Source organism: Cottoperca gobio, chromosome 12 (genome assembly GCF_900634415.1).
Source record: "Cottoperca gobio chromosome 12, fCotGob3.1, whole genome shotgun sequence".
NCBI classification, from domain to species: domain Eukaryota; kingdom Metazoa; phylum Chordata; class Actinopteri; order Perciformes; family Bovichtidae; genus Cottoperca; species Cottoperca gobio.
Window position 1 is genome coordinate 17,343,713 of NC_041366.1, and position 26,174 is coordinate 17,369,886.

The window sequence follows — 26,174 nt, forward strand, 5'->3', positions numbered from 1 at the left end:
GTTGTAGGTGTTTTGCATTGTGGGTAGTGTAGGCACCATGTTTTGAAAAGGCAAAATATGCATGGAATAAAAAATATCTTGCATTGATGATGAGTCCATCAATATTATAGTAGTACAATGTTACATTAGTGGAGTATTTGTTTTAAGATTATGCACCTCAGTGGTTACCATGCTGTTTGGCTCACTAAACCTCTAAACACAGGTTATGGCCTTAATGACGACATGAGTGGTGACAAAAAAACGTGATTTTACCTTCTGAAGAAATGACAGTATAAAGAATTTAACAAGAAAAAAGAACAAAGAACAAAATAAACATATTTTGACCAAGAGAAATATTAATATTTTCCTGCTAATCAAAGTTACTCCTCAGATGTTTTGGTACAAAAGAGGTAAAAATATCCAATATATTACAAAAATGTAAGAAAGAAAGTCCTAAACATGAATAATTTGTGTATCAGAACTTTGTTTGTCTGCAGTAAAATGTTACTTTATGAACAAGCTAATGATGTTATATCATATATATTAATAAATCACAAATGGAAGCCATTTTTCTGCAGAATGAGTGCTTTTATTAAGTGAGATTTTGAGTGCAGAACATGTAATGATGTGTTAACAATATTGTATTGGTCCTTCTAATAAAGCTTCCTTCCTTGGTGTTAGGTCAGATCAGCTGTTTTGATTAGGTTTTATTGTCAAATATAAATGTTATGGTTCCTGTCATGTCTATCTTTTGGTCCACCCCACTACTGATGAGAATTATAGATTATGTCTAATTTTACAATTCAAGTTCCGACCTTTCAGAGTGTAACAAGTCTGTAAACTTTTACCTACTTGGAAAAGAAGGCAAATATTATCAAGAGAAGTCAAAGTTCACAAAATTCTCCGCTGCGTGTCTGTCTGAGCTGATTGGTTCAAACCTCGCCTGATTGAGACAAAGTTTCCTGTCATGTCACAACACATGAAGCAAGCAAAGGAACACAGGAAGTGCCATGATGTCTTTATTTATTAGCCACGTGGATGCTACAATATGACATGCATCAATATGAATACAGAGCAAAATGTTTGATCATTTATCTGAAAACACTTGTGCAGATCTGATTTTAATTCATCAATCAAATGGATTTTCTGGAAGTGCGCTAACGTTGCATTATTGAATTTGTTCTCCATAATGAACTGTCATGCAGAAGCATTTTCGGCATTTCTCTCGAAGAGAGCTCACACATGCACAGGTGAAGGTGATGTAGTGACTGTGGTGATGATGAGACCAACAAGTTGTCAAAAAGCAAATGCATTTCACATCAACAACAAAAAGAAAAAAGTGAGATTGTTCACATCATTTTAAACCAAACATCTGTAAGTGTCCCATTTAATATTTAACATTTTGCATTATGCACAATAACACAAGTAAAACGAATGTGTTGGTGATGCAAGTACTCCATCAATGTGGTCACACAGATCACCTGACAACACAGGACATGGTCCCATATGACAGGAGCACAGTTCAACGTCAGGAACAGGTGACAGAAGAGGGATTTCCCCTCCTGAGCATGGAGTGACACTTCATTACAACACACTGTGCTAATGACAATGATTACAAGGGTTTTATCTTCTCCATAAAATATCATAATTATGTTCAATCATTAACACATGTAAGGTTTATTTATTGTACGATACAGTTTATGATATGATAACAGTGAAAATGTTGTTGAATGGTCACTTAAAAAAGCCCAGAGGTCAACATCCATGTTGGTCACCTGAAAACTGTTGGAAATGTAGCCTGCACATTGCACTTTGGGGACAAACTACATAAAAGCAAGAGGATAATAGCCGTCTACCTGTGCTCACTGGAAGACAATATCCTACAGGGGGAACGGTACAGAAAGAAAACATAGAGAAATGTGGGAAGATGATTTATTCCTCAAACTGGACAGTGTTGTCATTTAGCAGAACATGCCAGCGCTCAATCTTCTTGTCTTTGTTCTTGAGGCATTCGTACCAGTGCTTCAAACACTCTCCTTTAGCCTGGATGCCCAGCTGACATCCTCCTGGAGGCAGAGCGAAAAGTGAGCATTAATATATAAACAACACTAAGATTTGACGTACATGCTACCAGATCGGTGAAGATAGGCTAAAGTCAACATGCTCACAATGTCAATGCTGAAGTTTAGCAGGTGTAACGTTTACCATCTTCGTTCAGTGTCTTATCATTGCTCACATTTTCTAACGAGCACCAAACACAGAGTACAGCCCAGGCTGATGGGAATGTCATTAGTTTTGCAGGTGTTTTGTCATAAACCAAAGATGAAACAGTTATATGTCCACTAAAAGTATTACATTTCATCCCGAGAGCGACGTGAATGTGCGTACAAAATGTCAAAGCAATCCAACCAGTAGAAATTGTACTCAAAACCACAAATGTCAACCTCATGGTGGCGCTAGACGATAACTCAGATCACCAAAGTTATTAAGGTTCTTCCTCTGGGCACAAATAATACATATACAAACTTTCATGGGTTAACATCTGTTAGTTGTTGAGATATTTCAGTTTTGGATTAACATCACACATTGCCATCACCAGAGCCACATTGCTAGCGTGGCTACAATTATGTTGGAAATGTATTTACAAAACACACTTACCAATGAAATCATTGGATTTTCCCATGTCATAGTCCCAGACTGAGATGTCAAGTGTCTTCTTGGCTAGCTCGCCATGTTTTATTTCATAACCAAACTCCTGAAACACAGAAATGAAACGTGAAATGTTATTACAAAATGTGTTACTGAGATCTGGGTGAGCAGAAGTTCAATATGTGCAAATAGAAAGCAGTTTAGAAAGAACTGACCTCGTTAAACTCTGGATTGAGGGTCTTCTTTTTTATCTGTGTCTTGTTTTTAGCTTTCTTCCCCATATCTGGCTTCAGACATCTGCAGCAGAAAAGAAAGTTACCTGTTATATTATGACACGTGTTATAATAAAACACATAACATTTGTAGTCTGAACTGTGAGACTTTTACATTTAGATGAATAACATTTGATTTATTCCCTTTCTTACTGAAAGATAAATGAGAAGATTGATACCACTTTTGTCTGTCCATCAATATGAAGCTAAGGAGGTGATCATGTTTTCCCTAAACCGGGTCCCTTAAGTGTACTGTGCAGTCATGCACGTGCACATGCACTTAGGTTTGTCGTTTGGACAGAGACAGGCTGGCTGTTTCCTGTCTTTGTGCTATGCTAAGCTAACCATCTCCTGGCTTATCTTACAGACATGAGAGTGGTATCTTCTCAACTAACTAAATAAGCACATTTCCCAAAAATGTCAGACTACTCCTTTAACCATAAACTGGAGGATTCAGCTGATTGGAGCACAAACATTTTGACAAATGGGTCGGAGTATCCGTTGGAGTCCATGGCAGCCAGGTGAGCACAGCGGACTACGCCCACCATCAGACGACCCTGCTGACTGTTGTAAGTCAGTGACACCAGGATACGACCCCTCTCCTCTGAATCCTCTCCTTCCTTCAGCTGCACACACACACACACACACACACACACACACACACACACACACACACACACACACACACAAAACTGATATTATATGTGCATACACTTATCCGATTGCTCCTTTGCCCTTGTCTGTGGTCTGCACATATCAGGAGGGATTATACAGTGATTATCATAATATCTACTAATGGAGGATAATGTACGTGCTTAAGAACACAATTATCTACATGTACAGCATATTATGTTATATATATATTATATAATATAATAGGGTTAACTCCATTTACACCAGCGTCTTGTCCATTACAAAAAAAAGATGTCGGCCTCTAAATACTTTTTGACTTCTCTAGTCTGTCTGTTGCTATATCGATCCATTACAGCTACTCTGCTGTTCCCATACTTAAAATCAGTTTTCTCCACCGCGTGGACCTCATTGGTGTAATCTTGATGTATCGTAACATTTGGCCAGGGATTGCTGCGACACTACAAAATGAGTTCTCCCCATGGAGGACTTAATGAAGGTAAACTGATAGTGGAAACAGTGAATACTTTAATGATGTTGATGAAGAAATTTAATGTGGATCGATCCGTCCGGCTGATATCCGATCTGCTTGATAAGGTCAGCATCAGATGGTTGCCTCCTTATGTCCACGACTGCAGAGGAAGAAGATTTATCAGGCTTTGATTCACAAACGATACGGCTGCTAATACTACTAACTTCTTTGACTACACGAAAACAGTCAAACAATATCCAATGCACAGCAGTATGAGATCCATGTGAGGGTCTTACGTCATCCTCGTAGAGAGCCATGCCACGAGCCGATCCTCCCACAGCCTTCTTCACCTGTACAGAGAGTACACCAGCATCGTCATCATCACCACCACCAGCTGCCCCGTTATCGTTACTTACTTTAATAGCCAATGGAAAGACAATTAATGTATTAAAGTGTGTACGTTCTTGGTGAATGACGTGTAATCTCAGGCTTATGTTTGCATACGTGTTCTTATTGAATGTGTATTTATTGTGATGTCTGGTCTACAGAAAATATAAAGTTATATATCCACCAGTCAGTTAGCTTAGCTTAGCATAAAGACTGGAAACAGAGGGAAACAGCTAGCCTGAAATGTGTCTAAAGCTTATTTCTTAGCATCTTATATCCTGTTTGTCTATTGTACAAAAATGTAAGAATAAAACAACTACTTGTGTTAGCCTACGTGCTGGACTATTTCCTGATTTTTGCTAGTTGCCTTGTCTTGATGCTAAGCTAAGCTAACTGGCTGTGGCTTCATATTTAGCATACAAACATTAGAGGGGTATCGATCTTCTCTGCAAACTCCTTGCATTTTCCAAAAATGTGGAACTATTCCTTTAAAAGGAAGTCATATTAAAGGGTTAGGGTTCTCAAGAATAAAGTTACATTTTTGTTTTATTTGTCCAGGTTTTGAGAACCTGCCTTGGTAGAAAGAACTTCCTGAGTAGTTGACAGTGATTTAATTGACATGGTACATGGTATTATCAATATGAACTGTTAGTGTTGTCGTCTGGCTCACCGGGATCACTCGCTCTAAACAAACACTGAAGTTCTTCTTCTGGTTAAACTTGAGTTTCTTCAGCGCGACTCGTGTCTCTCCGATGAATTCATTGTGTCCAAACTTGTCCTCGTCACTCACTGAGAGCCTGAAGACAGACAGCGGGGCCTCATTAAACTCCTTTAATGTAATTAGTACAATAAGTAAAAGGTTAAGGTTGTTCCTACCGGAGAGTTTTGCGGGACATTTCGTCATCAGTGATACCGTGGTAGACCAGAGTCTCATTCCACACCGGATTCAGAGTCGTTTTAAGCGTCTTGGTGCGAAGCTTGTTAGACTGAGAAAAACATGAATTAAAAAAGATATTTAGCTTTAAAATAGTGACACAGCTGCACAGTTTGCACACCTTGAAGTTATAATTAAGGTGGTTGTACCTTACTGGCTCCAGGTAGGAGGTGCAGCTTCACATACGGGTCAGCGAATCCGTTTGAGTCCATCGACTTTAAACCCTGAGAGACATAATGTTCAGGATCAGGATGAAATGAAACGTTTCTCTAAATGTTTGCACACATTAAATGTTGTTCAAATCTAATTTACACTTTTTGGATAAGCGACTTTTCTAATTACCAGCCGTGACAGTGATGTGTGTGTGTTTGTGTGTGTGGGGACAAATGTTGTCACCGCAACAGCATCACAACCCCCCCAATTTACACCCCCGGCCCGATTTGCTGTTGCGGCTGCTGTGATCACATCACAAGACGGTCTCTAGTCTTGTCTCATCTTTTCACGTCTCGTTTCCTCTTGCCTTTTCTTGTCTCGCGCGTGTACAACGTGTTTACCTTAGCTTTAACGATACAGCAGTGCAGGGCGTGGGTCTCCTGTTCGTAAAGGAGACTGAACTCCAGAGATCCCAAAGTGGCTGCAAGAATAAAAAAACAAAAATCAAATGGCATCTGAGAGAAAAATGGAATCTGAAATGTTAGAGAAAACCAATTTCCCTCTGAAACAGATAAACATTGATTTGTAACTCTTCATCGCGCCAATGGAAATGACTTCTTTCACAGCTGCAAGCACAGTATATATCATTCAGAGTTAAAAACATCTGGGACGGATGCTTTCACGTTCTGTAAAAGTTTGGTTTAAGTGGAAAAATCTGTCTTACTGGCGTCGTCGGAGTCGTAGTCGATGTCCTCGTCCTCTGTTCCATCAGGTTGGGGTCTCAGGGGAGCGGGGTTGTTGGCAGGTGGAATAATTCTGGCTGCAGGAACATGTGATGAAATGGAGCTGGAGATAACAGGCTGTCTTTTTTCCACCACAGCTGGAGGGGATACTGTCGCCTTCCTCTCTGGGCGTTTGTTTTCCACATCTGCAGCAGGAGCAATTAATGCAGTCTGAAACATCTTTTTATATGCTGTCAGTGACGTTAAATCTTTTGATAGCGGCCCTGTTGCGTTGGGTTTATTCACAGAAGGAGCAGTGCCACTTTACCTGAGGTGGGGGCGACCTCCTGTGCGTTTGCTCGAGGTGGTTTTGAGGCCAACACTTGTCTCTCAGTCTTCATTACAGCTGCTGGACAGGACTGGCTCTCATTATAATTGTCAGCTGTTGTTCTTGCTGTCTGCTCCCATTGTTCTGATCCACAGGACTGCTGCTGCAGCTCTGAGGAGGCAAAATGAGGAAATCGCTGCCACCTTGACAGAAAATGATGGCGCTCCTGCTGCATCGACAGCTCCTAGTTCTACTGCTATTACTCAGTGGCAGAACATGTACTCAGAGCAAAGTAGGAATACTACTGTGTAAAAAATACTCTGTTACAAGTAAAGGTCCAAAAAACATCAAGTTACAAAAGGTGTACTCACACTAGTTTTACCCGTTTCATTTAATTTGACTTTATTTATCTTAATCTATGATAGTACATCATCATTTATTATCTGATTTATATTTTTTAATAAATAATTTAAGTAATTTAAGGTGTCAAATAAATGTAGTGGAGTAAAAAGTACAATATTTCTCTCCAAATGCAGTAGAGAAGTTTAGAGTAAGAGTAGCACCTCAAAATTATACTCAAGTACATTCATTGAGTAACTTTCCTACATGAACATTTCGTTTCTGTGAATGCAAGACTTTTACTTGTGGAGTATTTTTACCCTGAAGTATTTCTACTTGTACTTCAGTTAAAGATCGAAACACTTCGTCCACTGGTCCCGTTCTTAAACTTTTGTAGGAAACAACATTTGCGAATTCACAGAGAAGAAGGAGAAGAAATACTTTTTGACAAAGTAATTGCACTTTTTTGTTAAAAACTAAATAATAAAATAGGACGACAGGAGGGGAAATTTAAGTTTTTGTCCAACATCTCTAATATAAATGGTGTCAGTTCCTCCACAGTTTAGCAGATAAGAAGAAGAATTAAAAAAGCTTTGCTGAATGAACTACTGACCAACAAAGAGCCTGTTAGGTAGTGTTAAGCTGCTCGACTGAAGCAGGTGTGAAGAACAAAGCGAACAGAGACTAAAGCACATTTCCCTTAAAGAAAGGATGAACTCTGCAGCATTTGCACATGAGTTTCAAATATTTTAATATAGGTCAAAAGGGACAGCAGCGTTTATAGCAGCCAGCTTCAGGAGCTAACAGACTGTGGCACGTTGTGTTTGCTGCACTTTACATTCTGTAATAACATTCGACACATGAGTCCCGTGGCGAGGGCTTCACTGATTATGTTGTAATGAAACATGAATACTTTAATTTGACATTTAGATGTGTATTTTAAGTGTCCAGCTCCATCTACTATCAATACTTCTACTACTATTACCTTACTGGCTCCACTTTAACTGCACTTAAGCGCTAACGGTGATAAATGAAGTATTAATTGTATACTATTATGTATTGTTTTTTAATGTACTTTGTAAGAATACAGTAACTTACAATTGAAGTTGTTTATTAGCATGCTTATTAAAAAGGAATAATATTCTCTAAAGTCTTTTGTATCGTGAATAAAGTCGCACATAACAAGAGTTTATTAATTATCCAAAAAACAGACAAAACACACAACAAACAGTTAAAGATAAGTTTAACTGATTGCCTCATTTCTTTTCTTCTATAGATATCACAATAATATCTTTATCGTGAATTCATAGTAAACTCTCATCAACATAATCTATTTGTATAAATTACCATATCCCTGATGATGCGTTGTGGGTTGTTCTGGTCCATCGTGGCCTCCCGGACCAGAACTGTTCTCGATGCTGGACTGTCGAGATGTGGACAGAGGGAGGGGGGAAGGCAGACCCTGCTGGACTCTTCCCTTGAAGAACCACGCTCCTGAACGCTTCTGTACCTGCAGGAAGAAGCAAATCTTTCAAAATGTGTTGAATTGAATTTCAAGAGAAGAGTTGGGGGAAGTTTCTAGTAGCTAATAAAATAACTCCAGCGGGCCGGGGCGGGAGGGGCGGGAGGCAGGGTGAGGAAGTTCAGCTTCTCTATTTATTACCTCCCCCAAGGAGGTTATGTGTTTGGTTCAGTTTGTTTGTTAGCAGGATTAAGGAAAAAATACTGGACCAATTTTCATGACACTTGGTGAAAGAGTGTAGCATGGGCCAATGAAGAACCAATTACTCTTTGCAGCGGCTCCGAATCACAGGATGGATACACACATTACTTTTTCACTTGGCCTTGGGGGAGGTCTGCGCTCTCCCAGTGTCTCTCTGTGAATTTGTGTGATTGTTTATCTTTAAATATATTAAAAGATGAATAAACTGATTCATTATTAGATTTTACTGACAACAAAAACGGTTATTCGCTCCTTAATTCTGTGGAGCAGACCACTTGACCACTTTGTGTTTTGTAGCATTACAGACGAGACAACTGTGTATGAGTGACAGGAGAGAGGATTTATTTAAAGAGGCTCCCCGAGGTAGAGAACTCAACAAACTGCAGCGCCATCATCAAAACAGTATTGTATAACTGCATCAGTGAGAAAAACAGAAAGCAGACCTTATTCTTCATCTTTCATTTTAATCAAAATGCTATCTTTATTGTTTAAGGATTAAAAAGGCGTTTAAATAAATGATTTGGGATTTTGAAAGGGTATCAATGGAAGATAATTTTCCAGGTCACTGGACAGTGAAATACACTCGATGTGCTCAAAGAAGAGTCTAAAAGCTAGAAAATGGTTCATATAGTGAGAGAAGCTTCTGTTCTGATGGCAGCTGAACAACATAATGGTATAATTTGGCCCCATGATTTTATCAAACCCTCTCTGTTCTTCATCTTTCCTCATCGCCTCACCTCTTGTTGTTCATTGCAGATTCTGCACAGCCAGGTAGGACTCGTCCTGCCGTTGCTCAAAATTCCACATTTGCTGCACATGTGCTGCAAAGAGGCAAATATATACATCAGACCAGTTGTGGAAGAAGTATTCAGATCCTTTACTGAAGTAAAAGTATGTTGGGAAAATGTACTTAAAGTATTAAAAGCAGAAAAATGATATGTTATACTATTATATATTTCATATTTGGGTTATTATTACTCATGCATTAATGTAAAAGCAGGACTTTACTATTGTAGTTGGAGCTGGAGCTCATTTTGAACTACTAACCAATGATTATTTTAATTTTTGGATTAATCTGCTGATTATTTTCTCCATTAATCGATTGATTGTTTGTAAAAACAATACTGAAAATAGTGAGAAACACCGTCACAGTTTGACACAACGTCAACATTACTACAAATACATAACAAATATTAAAATAACTAAAAAGAAAAAAGGAACCATGAAATGTTTTTGCATGAAAATTGACAGAAACGATCAAAATAGTTATTGATTAAACTCTGTCAACCGACTAATCGTTTCACTTCTCGTTTACACGTTTTACTTGTATATTTTTGTATGTTTCCGTGCAAAAATATTGTAATGTAACTCGTTAAATAAATGTAGTGGCATGAGAAGAAAACACTCAAGTCCAAGTACCTCAAATGTGTACTTAACTACAGTACTTAAGTAAATGTACATATTTACATGCAACCTCTACGTAAGACACACACACACGCACAGAGGAATAATCCTACACAGATTTAGTTGATGGCAGATGCACAGAGCACATATAGGCTCTTTTTACAGTTCAGATAGCATTAACCTCCATTTAGTGTTTGGAGAGCAACAAGAAGCAGAAGGTGGTGCAAGGCGTAAGACCAGGAGATGCAAAGTCACAACATGTTAGCATATGGCCCACTGGCTGCTTATTGCCATAGGAACCTCTTAGGATCAACACAACATTATAGAAACTATAGTAAACAGAGATCTTGAGACGTCCTTACATCACCCGGGGACTCTCTGTAATTACACTTTTCTTCTGTTCTTGTACAAGCAGAGAGAATACAGATCCACCTACTTTGTTGCACTGCACACAGAGGACAGCTGTGACCCCCTGTGGCCCAAAAGACGCCCCACACAACAGACAGTGCGACTGTCCGTCACCGCATGCTGTCTTCTTGATGTTATCCAGGCGACTGGAGAGACGCCTGAGAACACATGTAAATGAATGTAAAGCACAAAAGTAAAAACTTGGTGTTACACCAGAAATCATTTGGGCTCAGCGAGCATCTCTGTACGGTCGACTGATGTGATTCTGTGCAACGGAGACAATAGTTTTCCATCTCACTCAATCCTCTCATGCTCCGTGGCCTCCATCATGGCAGCACGAGCCAGAACACTGTTGATGATCTCCTTCTCCTCATCCGTGAGCTCCTCCCCCGGGGGGCCGCCAGACATGTTCATCGTCCACTCGATCCTGAACCGAAACACACACACAAATAGGCACGCAGAGTCATGCAAAGTAAAAAAAAAAATGCAGCTCAGACAAAAAGGGCCAGTAAATCCAAAAAGTGCATCACTAAGGAGAGCGTGACACTGACGTCGACGGACAGCTGGAAACATTTTGGACTTAAAAAGCAACTGTGAGCAACTGCATAGTGTGTCACACACAGTTGCTCACGAGCGGGTTGCATGATGACTTATCTTAATAATGCATGAAACCGAGTGATCATCTGAAAGCATATCATGCATTTTGTTCGTGCGTCTTAAACCACCAGCCGGACTGGAAACAAGGAAAAGTTTCAAGGCAACAAACTTCAATATTTTGAAAGCGAGTTTATTTAGATAAGGATTTGTACTTCTCTGAGTTAAAGTAATTCAAAGTGTTGTGCTGTACATTATATTTTCAGTATATAAAGCAGTTTAATCTTATTTTGTGTGACCTTTATCATTCATTGTGCATCTTCTTCTACTCAGTGCAGCAGTATTCAGTCTCTCAATATCACTCTTGTGAATCCGGTGCGTTGCACATTAAGGGTACAGGGAGCGTATATGAAGTGCATCTTCATACAGAAAAAAGACGATGTAACTCCTCTGTATAAAAAGACAAATAGCTAACAGAATAACAACGTTTCTAAATATCTTCATGTCATTTGATGAGTTAAATAAATAATCTATTTGACATTTAATCAACTCTTTATTACAATTACCAGCAAACAACTGGTAAATAATATAAGTTGATGTTTTCTAAACTGTGTGTTTAGACTTCAAATCTTTTGAGCCCATTTTATTTCAAAGTAAGCTGCAAAATCATAAGCATAAACAAATGTCCTTTTTTATTTCACATTTGAAAAAGCAGTCGACATAAACACATATCCAAAATGTCCCTTTCTGAACCTCCAAGTGCTGCTGGATGTTTGTAAAGCTTCCAGAAACTGCCTTCAAGGTTTAAAACCACTTGTGGCCAACTGACAGAGCAGAGGCCAAATATCCTGCCAGTAAAAATTAAATGCACTCATTTTGTGAACTGATGCAAGTGTTGTTGTTGTTTTTTTTACCTCAAATGTGTCCATTTCGTATATTCATATTCATATTTGTGGCTTCCCATGATGGGCAGCAACACGCTGCATGCACAAGCAAATTGTGGTATCAGGAATTGAGCTTGTGGCTTCACAAGAGGATGCAGACAATCTGTTCTATCATCATGGCCTATTTGGTGAACGTGCACCAACATAAAGCTCAAAATATTACACCAAATATGTTAAATATTACACAATTCTTCAGGTGAGCTTTGCCTGTTTAACATTAGCACGGACACCAGGCTCAAGAGCATTGATTTTACTGCCTGATCTACGTTAAAGTCTAACGTCTGCTGCATTAAACCACAGCAGTGATGTCACAATGCATTGACACACCATGAGCACACTTTCACATCACTGCAGCAAGGTGACAAGTTAAACCACTGGAGGTCAGCAAAAACAACATGTTCACCTGCTCTTAAGTTGCCACTAAATAATCAATAAGATTAAGTTAGAACATCATTGAAACAATACAGCAAAAGCCAGCCATCTATTTGCTGTTTTCAGAGACACTGTTACACAAATAAATAAATAAAAAGCCTTTGTACCTATTTTGCAAGAGATTCAAATGAGAGATTTGATCAAGGTGGCTATTTTTGTTGCGTGCATAATGTGAATCACAGACCTTCAGGGTACAGATGGAACTTGAATAGATACTCTGGTGCTCTGGGATGGTTTTTAAGGATTTAACACACGTGCCTGCCTCGTTCCATAATGTGCACTTGACCACAGCTCATGCAATGCTACAACTAGCACTTTCTATTTCTTCTTCAGCAGTGAAGGGAATAAGCTCTTTGTAATCCTCAGTTTTACTGTATGTAGACGTGACTAACTTTCTTCTTGTCTTAAATGTCTTAGTGATGCGAGTTTTATCAATTTTAGCCACACTAGCGGCACATGGCCCGAAAGATGGCGACGTCATTGGTGAGTTTTCGTGTGAAAGTATGTAGTTCACATAATGTTATGTTGTCCAATACTTTAGTAGTAGAGTTTATGACTAAATACCTGCCACAATAACGGCATTCCCATCAGCTTAACATGCTAACACCCCTAAACTAAGCTGGTGAACAAATCACAAACATTATACCTGCTGAACATCAGCATGTTAGCATGCAGATGCTAGCATTTAGCTTCATGCTGCTCCTTTTTAAATATGAAATCTGTATTGTTCTGTTACACATAACAGATTATATTGTGTGTAAAATGTTGTGTTGGAAGTGTTCACTAAAGTAATTGAAAAAAACATTCTGGTGTCACTTCATGTGAAGACAATTACACAGAATAAAATCAGTGACCGAGTCAGACTCCCGACATAAAGCTTTGCAAGCAGTTGAGAGATTTAACTGTCCACTCAACTGTCAGTGAGGCACGGCCGGAGAGGCACTCCTCCTAAAAGCTCTGAGAGGAGCTAATTTGATTATCCATGATTTATTTCAGCTCTACCAAACCTACCGCTGTACCCGCGCCTCTGGCCACTACAGTAAATTCCCAAACATCTGCCGGTCATTTCCAAGTGCACGGGCACCATGTACTTGTGCAGCTGCTTGAGAATATGGCGTTAATTGGGGCTGACTGTGGACAGTGAAGTGTTATCTGTAATGTGTTATTGAAGTCTGGTCTGCTATGTGTATGCCTGAAGACATTTTCACTGCCGAGAAGCGCACTCATTATCTCTTGACAAGAACATTGTTATGAGGAAAGCATGACCTCAACTTCTCGCCTGTGGTCCAAACCGGGCTGCTAAGTCAGACAACACCTCTGTCATTGACTGATCCTGCAGACTTTTTGCTGATAGCATGGAGAGGTGCACATATTAAATAATATATACATTCTCTCCATTGTAAGCACATTTGATTCCCTATTTTTTAAGGGTCTTGAAGATGGACACCCCCAACGTATCAGTAGAATCAGTCGCCTACATGAACTGTCAATGTCATCATTTCACTTTTAACTTGTATTGTCTGAACAACCTACAGTGCAGGTACAAGCTGTTATATGACTTTGTCCGAGCATGAAACATCCCAAGAGATCAGGCAGTGGCTGCTGAGTACGAAGATTTTAATGCCTCACTTACTTAACGGCTCAGTGCGCTTCATCTTTCTCATCCCGTTCCCCGTCTTTCCTCCCTGTCCTCTCTCCAAAGCATGTAAATGTCAGGGTTGTGGACTGTCGCAACCATGACAGAGTGTGTGTGTGCGTGTGTGTGTGTCTGTGTGTGTCTGTGTGTGTGTGTGTCTGTGTCTGTGTGTCTGTGTACCTTGAAGGGTTCAGAGTGCGAGAGAAAGGTGGGGTCAGTAAGAAGGCAAATGTTCAGAAATGGCAGACACTTTCAGCCCGTGAGTCACCACTCAACGGAAAACACACACACACACACACACACACACACACACACACACACACACACACACACACACACTGTCATTACGCATCACATCACTACAGCTTGGACCATGTGAAAATGACCAGTTGGTGGAATATAAAAACACAAGAAAGAGCTTTGCATTTAGTTTTTTAATTGTATTCACATTAAATGAGTGGTGGAAGAAGTATTGAGATAATAGAAGTAAACAATACCTTTTTATACAACATACAAGTAACAATACAACACTAAAAATAAAATACTCTACGCAGTATTAACTACAAAGGGTGAATACGTTTATTCCATTCCTTCAGTATTTTATAGTGTTGTACTGCTACTTTTACTTAAACTATATCAATAATGCTTCCACTATTGAATATTTGCCTCTGACATGTAGTGGAGTAGAAGTATAAATTGGCATAGAACAGAAATGCTCAAGTACAGTAAAACACTTTAACATTGTCCTTGAGTAAATGTACTTGAAATGATGACGTTTAAAATTAAATATCACACACAGTAGACTTTCTCAGCTGTAAAAGATTGTAATTCATACATCATATATTAGCCATGAATTAGAGTCAGGGTCAGTTGTTTCTCTCCCTCACAGTCAAACGCACACACACACACACACACACACACACACACACACACACACACACACACACACACACACACACACACACAGAGAGAGCATGAATTGACTATTGGCTGCAGCAGTCGCTGCCCTACAGTAGATCAATGAGCTCTGGAGCTCTGCAGCAGGACACACTCCGATCTGATTCTCAATGTCATCCACTAAAGAGGACGTGACGGCTTTACACATGACTGCATATCAATATCAGCCCTCTTTTAACCCCGTGACCCTTCAAGGGGTCTCATGTGCAGCACACGTGTGGCTAAGTACTCATCAAAGGTGGAATGTAATTAAGTACATTTACTCAAGAACTGCACTAAGTACTAGGGAAATATTGTGTTTGGATTAATGCATTAATGTGTATGTTGCTTTTTGAAGCTGAACCAAGAGGCTTTTTAAAATAGTTTATTTAAAGAAACACATCCTTCAGTTTATCACAAACATAAGATGTAGTAGAGTAGACGTATAAAGTTGCATACAATTAAAAGAATCTGTTCTTTGTTTGGCTTATTCAAATCTATTGTTCTGCACCTGTTCGGAGTTGTATCCTCATGATTGTTTGCACTTATTGTAAGTCACTTTGGATGAAAGCGTCGGCTAAATCAACTGTGATGTAATGTAATAATGAATAATAAATAATAAAAATACTCAAATAAAGTACTTAAGTACAGTACTTATGAATGAAGTACTTTATGCCTTTGCATAATGTTTTGTCATTGTTAGCTATAAACATATTTCTATAGACTTTGCTCTCATTGCACTGTAGTGAGGTTGTTCCAGTTCCTTCCACGACAGAAGTATTACAGTTTTTCCTTTTTTGTATCCAGTCATCAAAACCTAATTGACAGTCAAATACTCATCTAGCATCTACTGTCATAACTGTGTTCATGAGGTGGGGGATGATGTGGTTTCTTGTGAGCATTTCTTGAGAAGGCCAAACCAAGGACACATGTCATCACATGAAGCCTGGTTTGATTTACACCTGTTTTATGGCGCCACTTGACTGAGGGGCAGAACGACCTCTGGGGAGCAGGGGTACATCTGTGTGTGTGTGTGTGTGTGTGTGTGTGTGTGTGTGTGTGTGTGTGTGTGTGTGTGTGTGTGTGTGTGTGTGTGTGTGTGTGTGTGTGTGTGTGTGTGGATGTGCGTGTGTGCCCATTTAAGATTATAGGTCATTATTTGTGAGGTGAACCAGGGTGTTAACCACTCCATGATGACGAGAGGAATAGCAGAGCCATTTTCATCTACCCCCCCCCCCACACAGTTGTTTTCATATACATTAGAGAAGGATTCAAATCATTATAACCTTCTTAAATAATAAATGATAAATCATTTAATCTTCAATGTTTGAGCTTTGCACATGCAAGATGTAGATTTAGGAAAATGTTGTGAGGTTCTATTTTTAGCCACATTTACAGCGAGGCTCTAGGGATGCTTCAACCTGTCAATCAGTCGGCCCACCACTTTGGTCCACACTGAAATATCTCAACAACTACTGGATGGATTTTCCCGAACATGTTACCAGTCTTTCATGGTCCCCAGATGGGGGAAACAACAGCCTAATTTTGATTTTCAACCCGAGAGAGACACCAGACGAGAGAATGTGTTTGTTTTTGAAGCAAAGTGGAGACAAGAAGCGACATAAAAAGTGACAGTCTTTTACAATAGATAAGTAAATCTGTTGCTCTTTTATTATATTGTGGAGATCAATCAGCTTCCGGGTGTCTACGCACGCTAACATGCTTAACTTAAAGGTTCACTGTGTAATTCTAAGCCACCTGCGCCAAATAAACAGGGGGGGAAATCACCTGTAAACAGGGTCCATACGATCTCTAATGTTTATATTTGAGTATTTATTGTATTTTAATGTATTCTTTATAGTGTGTTTTGCATTTACTCCTGTGTAATGCCTGTCAGTCAGTCACTAGGCAAGAATACCAAAATTCAGCCTCAGCCAGAACAAGCCCCAACGCCGGCAGTCACAGTGGGCTGGTGGACCTGTGGCTGAACTCCAGCTAACTGCTAAATGAAGCTACGCCGTTTCCCAGGGGCTGCCGACAGCGCTCCGCTCAGACAAACAGCCTCCTGACAGCTGTGAGGACGAGGCGAGGTGGTGCGGGTCGTTTTCTCGCTTCTGCCACTTTGAATGTAATCCAATAAACAAACTATAAAGCAGACACGGAACAAGGATTGTAATATTTGCAAGCAAGTCAGGCACAATACATTCATGGTCAGCTGTGCTTCTTCTCCCTCTGGACTGAGGGCAGACTGGAGCTGCAGTGACTCACTGTCGCCTCTAGAGGAACAAGTGGTATTACAAGCCTGGACGGAGCGGTGCTAGTCAGTTAGACTCATTTCATTATTTGTCTCTGCAACACAACACAGAGACGTCTTTGACACAACGTCAACACTGTTACCTCCTCACATTCTGTTGATAATGTTAGTTCATTATTTTAATGTTTATAGTCTAAATTGTGGCATATCATACACATTGAACCTTTAAACAATGAACGTGGTAAACAGAGCTGCTTAACATCAGCGTGTTAGCATCGTAGTGTTTGTTCTTCTGTATCTTTCAGCTCATCACTCTTCTTCTTCTTCTTCTCTCCATGTGTCTGTCTCTCTCTCCTGTTTACTCAGATTGTCTGTTTCTCAGCTGCCGACAAATGCAGTAAAGTAGGTCTTCTGTATTCAAGACCTTCACCAATCTGGCATTAACATCAGCACAAATTGACTTGAAAAAAATGTGCACATATACACATACTCAGTCCCCCCAAAACACACACACACACACACACACACACACACACACACACACACACACGCTTACAGACTGTGTGTGCAGAGAGAGGACCTGTCACACACGGTCAGCTGCCCAGAGAGAAGCATTGCAAATTGACGTGAAGTAAAAGGAAACCAAGGCATTTTAGCTCCATGAGACTATGTGGGCTGACGAAGAGCTGCAGGGCCACACTCAGACACAAGCACACATGCACACACACAAGCACACACACACACACACACACACACACACACACACACACACACACACACACACACACACAAGCTATTTATGTCAGCATACAAGCAAACACGTATTATGTGCGAGTGTGTGTGAGCGCTGCAGGAAGGAAAACTCTGACAGATTGCGTCATCCTCCTGTGTGTAATGTAAGGCCGAGAGGCCTCCCTGATTCAGACTGGTTTGACTTTTTTTTTTTTTTTTTTCATATTCCTATTTTAGGAAAACAAGAAACATTTTCTTATATTTAATAAATACAAAGTATACGCTCCATTAAATACTTAAGCTAATTATTCAATCGTAATAATAATAGGGTACCAGAGAAGGGTATTGGGGGTAACAAAAAATGTCAAACTACTGTACAGTGTACATATATGTGAAAGCGCTGGTCTTGTGTTTTTAGGTGGACAGGATAAAAGTAAGCTTTTGGCAAACAATGAGGTAAAGCCTGGCCAGATCAGGGGCTGTGTGGCTGTAATCAGCATAAAGCAGAGATTCGCAGGAATAACTGGTCACCTGGGTACATATATACACATTTAAAGCCATGGTTAAATCCCTATTGTCTGTTGTTTAGTTGTCTGTTAACAGAGCAGATCTGAGGTTTAAACAGCTGAAGCTCAGCAGATTAACCAGACTGTCTGCAGTAATATTTAAACAAGATCACTACAGTTTAGAACAGATCTTTTAAACAGGCTTGTGAGGAAATCAGACCGTTGAACTGCTGAAACTGCTAGAAATCCAACCAACCGTCCAACAACCAGATCCTTGATCGTTCAGGCAATAAATCAGCTGTGACCTTACCCGACCTGCACGTCAAGCGACGACCGATAAGGCAGTAATTCAGCCCAAATCTAAAAGTAGTCAGGGACTGAATCCATGCAGTGGCCTACCTGCCTTTCAGAAAAAAGTGCAGAGACAGAACTGGAACAGAACACATTTTATTGGATCAGTCATCAGACCTTATACGGATCTTTTGAAGTGGGGTTATATGAGGAACTTATCCGTAGTCAATGTATTACCTACAGTAGATGGTGGTCGAGACGCCCCCAGGAGAAGCAAACATTGAGTAAAACGTATTTAAGCCATCTAAAAAGTCCGCTTAAAAAAAACTATATCTTTATATTCATATCAGTTTAAGTGTACACTATATTTAGAATATTTTCACTGCTTTATCTTGCCTCCACACAGCCCTCTCCCCCAGGATTTAAAGTCGTTATCTCTGATCTCTTCAAAGCAACCAGACTCCTTTGACAAAAACAGTTATTTTACCTCTATGAACATGTAAGTTGCTGGTTTACTACGTTTAGTTTGTTAGTGTTATTGTGTGACTTTGGTGTTTTAAAGGGGTTGGTTCGTCACACGATAACACAAACAAATTAACCGATGGAGGCGGCTATCGATGACCAGCAACTCGCGTGTTCTGGGGGGATAAAATGACAATAGAGTCTAGTGGCTTTGAAGAAAGAATAGATGGATATGACCGCTTCAGTTCCCCATCTGAAAGGTCTGTCAACGGCAGGGTAAAGCAGTGAAAACACTCTAAATATAGCATGCAATTAAACTGATAGTGATAGCCGACCGCCATCTACTGTAGGTAAAATACTGACTCTCTCATAAAACCGTACTTCAAAACATCAGAACTCTCCCTTTACTAACCCCATGGAGGTTAGTCATCTCAGGAAACCAAGTTCAGGCGAGCTCATCCCCTGCAACAGTTATTTACGGTACACAAAACATTGCCCAAGGAATCCAAACAATCCAATCTGAATAGGACTGCAACTCATTTCAACACACTCATCCACCCCACTACTGAACCGCCCCCCAACCCACTACTTTTCTCACACCGTCCCCACAGCTGGCACATCTCTCGTCAATCCACCATTTTCCATTTTTCACCATTCATTCATGCTCTCTGCTATCTCGCCCCCCCCCCCCCATACTGTATGACTCTCCACTCCACTGAGGCTTGTCAGACTTGTGAGGAAGCAGCTTATGGAGCTTAGTTCTGCAAAGAGGCATCACCACCTACTTTATCCCCTGTCTGATGACTCTCTAGAGATGGGGACAAACACACACATACACGATGACTCGTGGGTAAAGCCAAGCGTAGATGAAAGAATAATCTGGTCTTCAATCCCAACATGTTGTAGCTGAAAGCGTTGACGTCACAGAGTTTTCTAGATGTGACTGTACCTAGTCTGTGTAGTGGAGGAGGAGGCAGGACAACAAAACATGTGAGGGTGAAAAACTCAATGGCTTTCATATCGTATACAAGTAGGTCGAGGGATGAAAGCAGGAGAGATACGATGTTGACGGTGAAGCGCAAAGGATGGAAATATCAGTTCAACCCTTTGACCTAAATATGTCAACAACTATAAAATGGATTGCCATAAACAAACATGGTACACACATTCATGTCCTCCTCAGGATAAATCATAACAACTTTGAACCTCTGACCTTGCCTCCAGCGCCCCCACCAGGTCAAAACTCTAAATGTGTCATTTACGACCAAATACCTTCAAAATGAATGTGTTTAGTGCCAACTAGGAAATGTTTGCATGCTACTTTAAAATGCATAAGTACAGTCTCACAGACCTGATCAACTACTATAGTTCTGAAATATCTCAACAACTATTGAATGCCATTACATTTCATATGGACATGGACGCCAAACAATTGACTTGTTATGTAGTCCCACCGTTAGGTTGACAGAGAGGGATTGTCATGAATTCCTGTACACCTCCAAATGAATTATAACAATGTTGTTGATGCCATAGGCACCGGAACAAGCGGAGCAGCTGAACCCCCACCATCAGACTTGGTGGAAAAAAACATGTGTTTTCCAATCCCCACTTTTTGTTCATACAACGTTGCTATTTTCAGGAGTCAGGAGTCTGCGGCAATGTTGGAGAACCCACCCAACCTGTCTTGAAACACAAATCCCCCCCCCTCATTTACAATGCTTTCATCACCATTCATATCTATACAACATGTGCTTATGGTTGAATTGTTTACTCGAGCACAACATTTTTTACGAGAGCTCAAAGTTCTTTATGGATCTTTAAAATGAATGACATTCCCATTACCCTCAGCTGTACTTTGCATTCACTGAGACTTAGCCAATATTCATATGTTAACACGCTAAAATAATATGGTGAACATGATAAACATCAGCACGTTAGCATTTAGCTCAAAGCACCACTGTGCCTACGTATAGTATAACAGAGCAAAATAGCATGGCTGTTTGGATCCATCTAGATTTGGGGCACCCTGGTGACCCCAGAGTTAAGGCTGATGAACTGAAGTCCAGGCGGGGACCATTGTTACATGTAAGGTAATCCCCCATCTCTCTCGCTCTCTGTCCCCATTTTTCTTTTTAAGAAATCTGTTAGGATTTCACTGATCTGCAACATTTCTGTAAACCAAAAGTACATATTTCTAGAAAGCCGAATACATGTCAGTGGCAGTGATAATTCCATCTATTCCATCTGTGTGCGTGTGGACATGAGTGCTCTGCATGAGACGCTCAATATAAGAGCAAACACCCATGTGGTAAGTTGAAATCAGAGATGCGTCTGTCTGTTTGCATGTGTTTATACACCAGAGGCAGCGCTGAGGCCATTAAACAGAATGCAAACCTCAGGCTTGTTGTCTGTCTTTCTCTCTATTTGTGTGTGTGAGATGGCTGGCTGAGGGGGTTTGTCTGACTATACGATGAGGAAGTCAGCTGCAAGAATAAAGACAGAGATAGAACAATGAGTAGAAATGAGGTCAGAGATGCACCAACACCATGTCCTGTGAGGAGGACCACGCAGGGACTTGAACCAGCGACCCTACGGTTCACAAGCCAAGTCCCCACGGACTGAGTTACATCTAATCTTCCATCTAAACAGTCTTTGTCCGTGTCATTGTCGTTAACTTCACTTAACCATGAAACAACAGAAAGTGTTACGATGGTCGCTGTGTCAGATCAGCCAATTTTAGAGTCTTGCTGTGACTCGGCCAAGCCAAGACGTGACAGACTATGCGTTGGTTCTTGACCAATCAAAGCTTGCCATCTTTTACATCCTGCATGATGTCATCGGGGGAGGAGGTGCTAGCCGACTTCCGGGACAAAGAATTTAAACAAACAATGGCTTCCTAAGCAGAGATGAAGACTTGAGTCGTTGTGAGTCAGATCGGAGATGACTCGAGCCAAGGTTTTGATGACTTGCAAGTTGACTCGACAGAAAATAAATGACTTGAGACTCGACTTGGAAGTTAAAGATTCGTGACTTGAGACACGATGATTCGAATGACTTGTCTGTGTTCATTTATGTTTGTTTGATTATTTATTTCACTGAATATCAATAATTATAATGCTTGGGGGGGAGGTATTATTGGACATAATGACTGCAGTCACATGTCTGGTCATAAGCGATGTGTTTGATACTGACTGTGTTTAAAAAAGCCTTTTCTCCGTTTTATAGCACCAACATCATATTTCCTTTTTCTCTGTTTACAGTTGAAGAGTGGTCTGTGTTCCTATTGGTCAACGTCACTAAACACCACCTGGAATTAGTTTTACAGGGCGAGAGAAGGCAAAGAAATTCAGACACGCTTGCGTTTTTGTCGGGGTGTCCCAGAGGTGGCATCAGCTGTCGTCCACTATGACACACTACAACAGATAAAATTCTTAATTGTCACATCCGACGCCCTGGTCTGAACCCGGCATTATTAGGTTGTTCCACCACGAGCCTCCAGAACAGATTCATTATCTCTGAACTCTACTGAGGTAATAACACCGTTTGTCCAAAAGAAATTCCCAGATGACTTTGGACACCATTGTTTGTTTACATTCTTGTTCCCGTAAGTCACTAGCACCTCCTCCTCATTGTCATTGTCGCCCTGAGGCCCCGGGACAGAGCATCCGGGTCATGCAGGGCAGACATCCACACATAGCAGCATGTTAAAAGTGCCATAGTGGGTTTCCTGTTTACAGCTGTGTTTCTGTCACACACAAATATAAAAATACACATCAACAAATCAAATGTGCCCGTGATTTACAGTTAATCAAACACTTAGGGTCACAGTGGGATTGTGCAGCACATCTGCTGTTCCTGCTGTGCTGAGGGAATTCCCGAGAGTTGGTAACAATAATGCCTCAGCTGCAGATCTGAGGAGGAGCAAAGTCAATTACTGTACATTTCAACCATCCAAATTGTTGAATGCTTGACTCAATGAGCTCATGTGGAACACGAGCTCACTGGAAGTAATGGGAAAATGGGAATCCATGAATTTCAATTGCTTTCGATTGCTTTGATGGATTAGGTCAGAATGGACTTGACCCCGACCCTGACGCCGCTTCATGAATAAAGAGGCATTTTCATCCACTCAAACTGGATGAAAATATAAAATGTTTAAATCATGTAAAACCACTGAATTGGATTAGCGTAAACATTAGGTATGTGTGCCGTGAGCATTTAAATGTTATAGTTATTATAAAGACTATTCTCTTAAAAAACACTTTTGTAGCGTCTTCAGATGTCTGAATTTAGTCCCATACTTACTCCCAGCCTTTGTTTACAATATAATTTCTACATACAGTAGACATATTACTCATTTCAACACACCTTAAAGGGACTCGGGGGCGCTCATGGTAACTTGACCCAGTCAGTTCACTAGAAATAACCAAAGAAATATATATTTATCTAGCCGTTGAAGAATTCTGGATTGACAATATTTGAGCAGCATATGAACTCTGAAATACCTGCATACACGTCAGATGTGCTCACCCATACACCGCCCTGACCTCCATACTTTTACTTTCCACCGTGCGTTCATGAATGAATGCTGCCACCGCACAACAATCAGTCCTAACGTCCTAATTCCTAGGATTTTGGGCTCCTAGGAATATATACGCGTTTGTAATTTAGATGAAAGGATCCTTTAACAGACTGAGTGACATTTAATTTATTACCCCACACTGATAGCTGTAATTTTACTAAGAGAGCACTTAAAGAAATGAAGTCTTGTATGCCAACATCTCGAAAAGCACAGACACACAAGAAAAAAAAACCTACAGTAGGAATTATTTCCCCTGAGTTCAGCAGGCAGGGGGTGTTGAGTCGGCGTGAATCGTTTCTGCTCAAGCACATTAGCCACATCAGTCAGCACCTGAGTGCTCAGCAGCCTGTATAATCCACCACCACCCACCTCAAACACAATACACTCAATACAGTGGATTTGGGGTCAAAAGAAGTATTCAGCTGGGATTGTAGAGAGCATGAGAAAGAAGAGAGGGACTCAATGAAGTTGACTACGGCTGAGGATGATAGACCAAATAAGAAAGTGAGTGTTATAGTATTGCAAATCTATTTCACACACACACTGAGCAAAATGCATGCTTCCCTTTCTCCCTCATCTCTTTACTTCTCAGCTTTGAATTCACTGCTGCCACTACATGTTAGCCAGTGAGCTCCTACACTGTACTGATGGCTTCTCTGAAGCCGACCAGTGACTAAAACATGGAGATAAAGACTCCTCTTCTGTGCTACACACACTCACACACACTTGATATGAAGCCACAGCCAAGAGACAGTTAGCTTAGCTTAGCATAAAGAGGGACAGCAGGAGAAGCAGCTAGCCTCACTCGGTCTGAAAAAGTAAAACAATCCACATACCAACACTTCTAAAGCTCACTGATTAACACATTTTATAATCCATAAAAGTGACTAAATGTTTGAACTTTTTTGTTTGTTTTTGTTTTTAAAATAGATAATAATCGATAAATGATATATAATTTGGGAGCTCTAGAGGTGCATACCTTTTTTTTTGTCAGGCTAGCTGCTTCCACTCTTGAACTATTGTAAACGAGCACTAATCTTCAGTCTGCTAAGCTTCTTATATGTAATATTAGAGCCTAAAAGATATAACTGCATGATTTTATCTTATCACAATTATCTCCGTATCTGCGTATGCTCTGTGTTGGCCGATAAATTGCAAAGAAATTTGCGGTAAAGAGGATAATTTAGAAACGGTGTCATCATTAGCTGAAATGCATAAACATTTTGTATATGTGATGTATTTCTTAAAAAAACGATAACATAAAGAATATATGAATATAAATCACACGGCACTAAATCAATTCAGATCACATTTAAACACATAATCTATAAGAATATATGTTTATATATGTAGTCGTGTTGTACATGTTTTGTTCCTCAGATAACACAAATATCGGCTGCTTTATTATCAGATGTTTCAATATATTGATCTGTTTCGCCATCAAAAGTCCAGCATCAGTTGTGCTCTCCTTAATAATAAGGTATAAATCTTTCATGGTAAATTGTGATGTGCATCATAGTGTGTAACTCAAATGACGTCAGCGATCTATGAAAGATATTTAGAGTAAATAAAACATAAACCTCACAAATATCTGAACACAAAGACAAATTATTCCTTTTTGCAGTCGAAAATGTCAAAATTATTTTTACATTTAAATAGTTAATTTTATTTTACATTTATAGGAATAAAAAAGATTTGATTATTTGTCGTTAATCATTAGATAGATATATTTGAGCGTAACTTAAACACTGACTGCATGCTGCTGTGAAACAACCTGAAATATGAAAAAGTTCACACTAAAGGGTCGTTTTTCATCTCAAAAACAATATCAATGAAACTCTTAAAGAACATTTAATCATTTCAAAATGAATGTCTGGTCTTACCTGCGGCTTTCACACAGATGTGTTGTTGTTCTTTTCCCTCCGTGAGGATGAGAGCTGCTTCAGTGTGACAGAAAGTGTAACGCCAGCAGCTCCGTATCAGCATCCAGCATCCTCTCCGGTACTCTCCTCCTCACTGCCAGCCTCCTCGACACACACTGGAGTAAAAGCCTCGCTCTGCCTCTCTCACCCTTCCCCCCCCCCTCTTTCTCTCTCTCTTTCTCTCTCTCTAACTAAATCCTTCCACTCTCATCTCATCAGCACAAGACAAAATGGTGATGCCACTATTGCTGGCGAAGTGAACTCTAAGAAGAAAAAGAAAGTCTTACAGCTTAAACATCATCGACTGAGCTGCACTTTGCAACATGTACGCCTCCTCCTCCTCCTCTACTGGGGAAAAATACATTTTCTCAAGTATTGTATTTGAATATTTCCCTTTTATGCTACTTTATACTACTACCGCTAAATGTCCAACTGTAGTGTAATATAAGAGTATAAAACACAAAGAATTGTTACAGATGAAAC

The 26,174-nt window shown here is 40.1% G+C and overlaps 1 protein-coding gene across 1 annotated transcript; it reads right to left on the reverse strand.

Moving 5' to 3' along the window:
- Nucleotides 1-985: 985 nt before the first annotated feature.
- On the reverse strand, nt 986-25,779 carry rph3aa (rabphilin 3A homolog (mouse), a). The gene is made up of 16 exons (XM_029444622.1): nt 25,653-25,779; nt 10,699-10,827; nt 10,429-10,558; nt 9,326-9,409; nt 8,213-8,375; nt 6,527-6,697; nt 6,201-6,404; nt 5,878-5,957; nt 5,473-5,547; nt 5,266-5,375; nt 5,060-5,186; nt 4,299-4,352; nt 3,375-3,526; nt 2,844-2,925; nt 2,638-2,734; nt 986-2,045 (listed from the first exon to the last, which is right to left on the reverse strand). Exons 2-16 carry the CDS (start codon nt 10,812-10,814, stop codon nt 1,912-1,914), a joined length of 1,779 nt encoding a protein of 592 aa, XP_029300482.1. The 5' UTR covers nt 10,815-10,827; nt 25,653-25,779; the 3' UTR covers nt 986-1,911.
- Nucleotides 25,780-26,174: the final 395 nt, after the last annotated feature.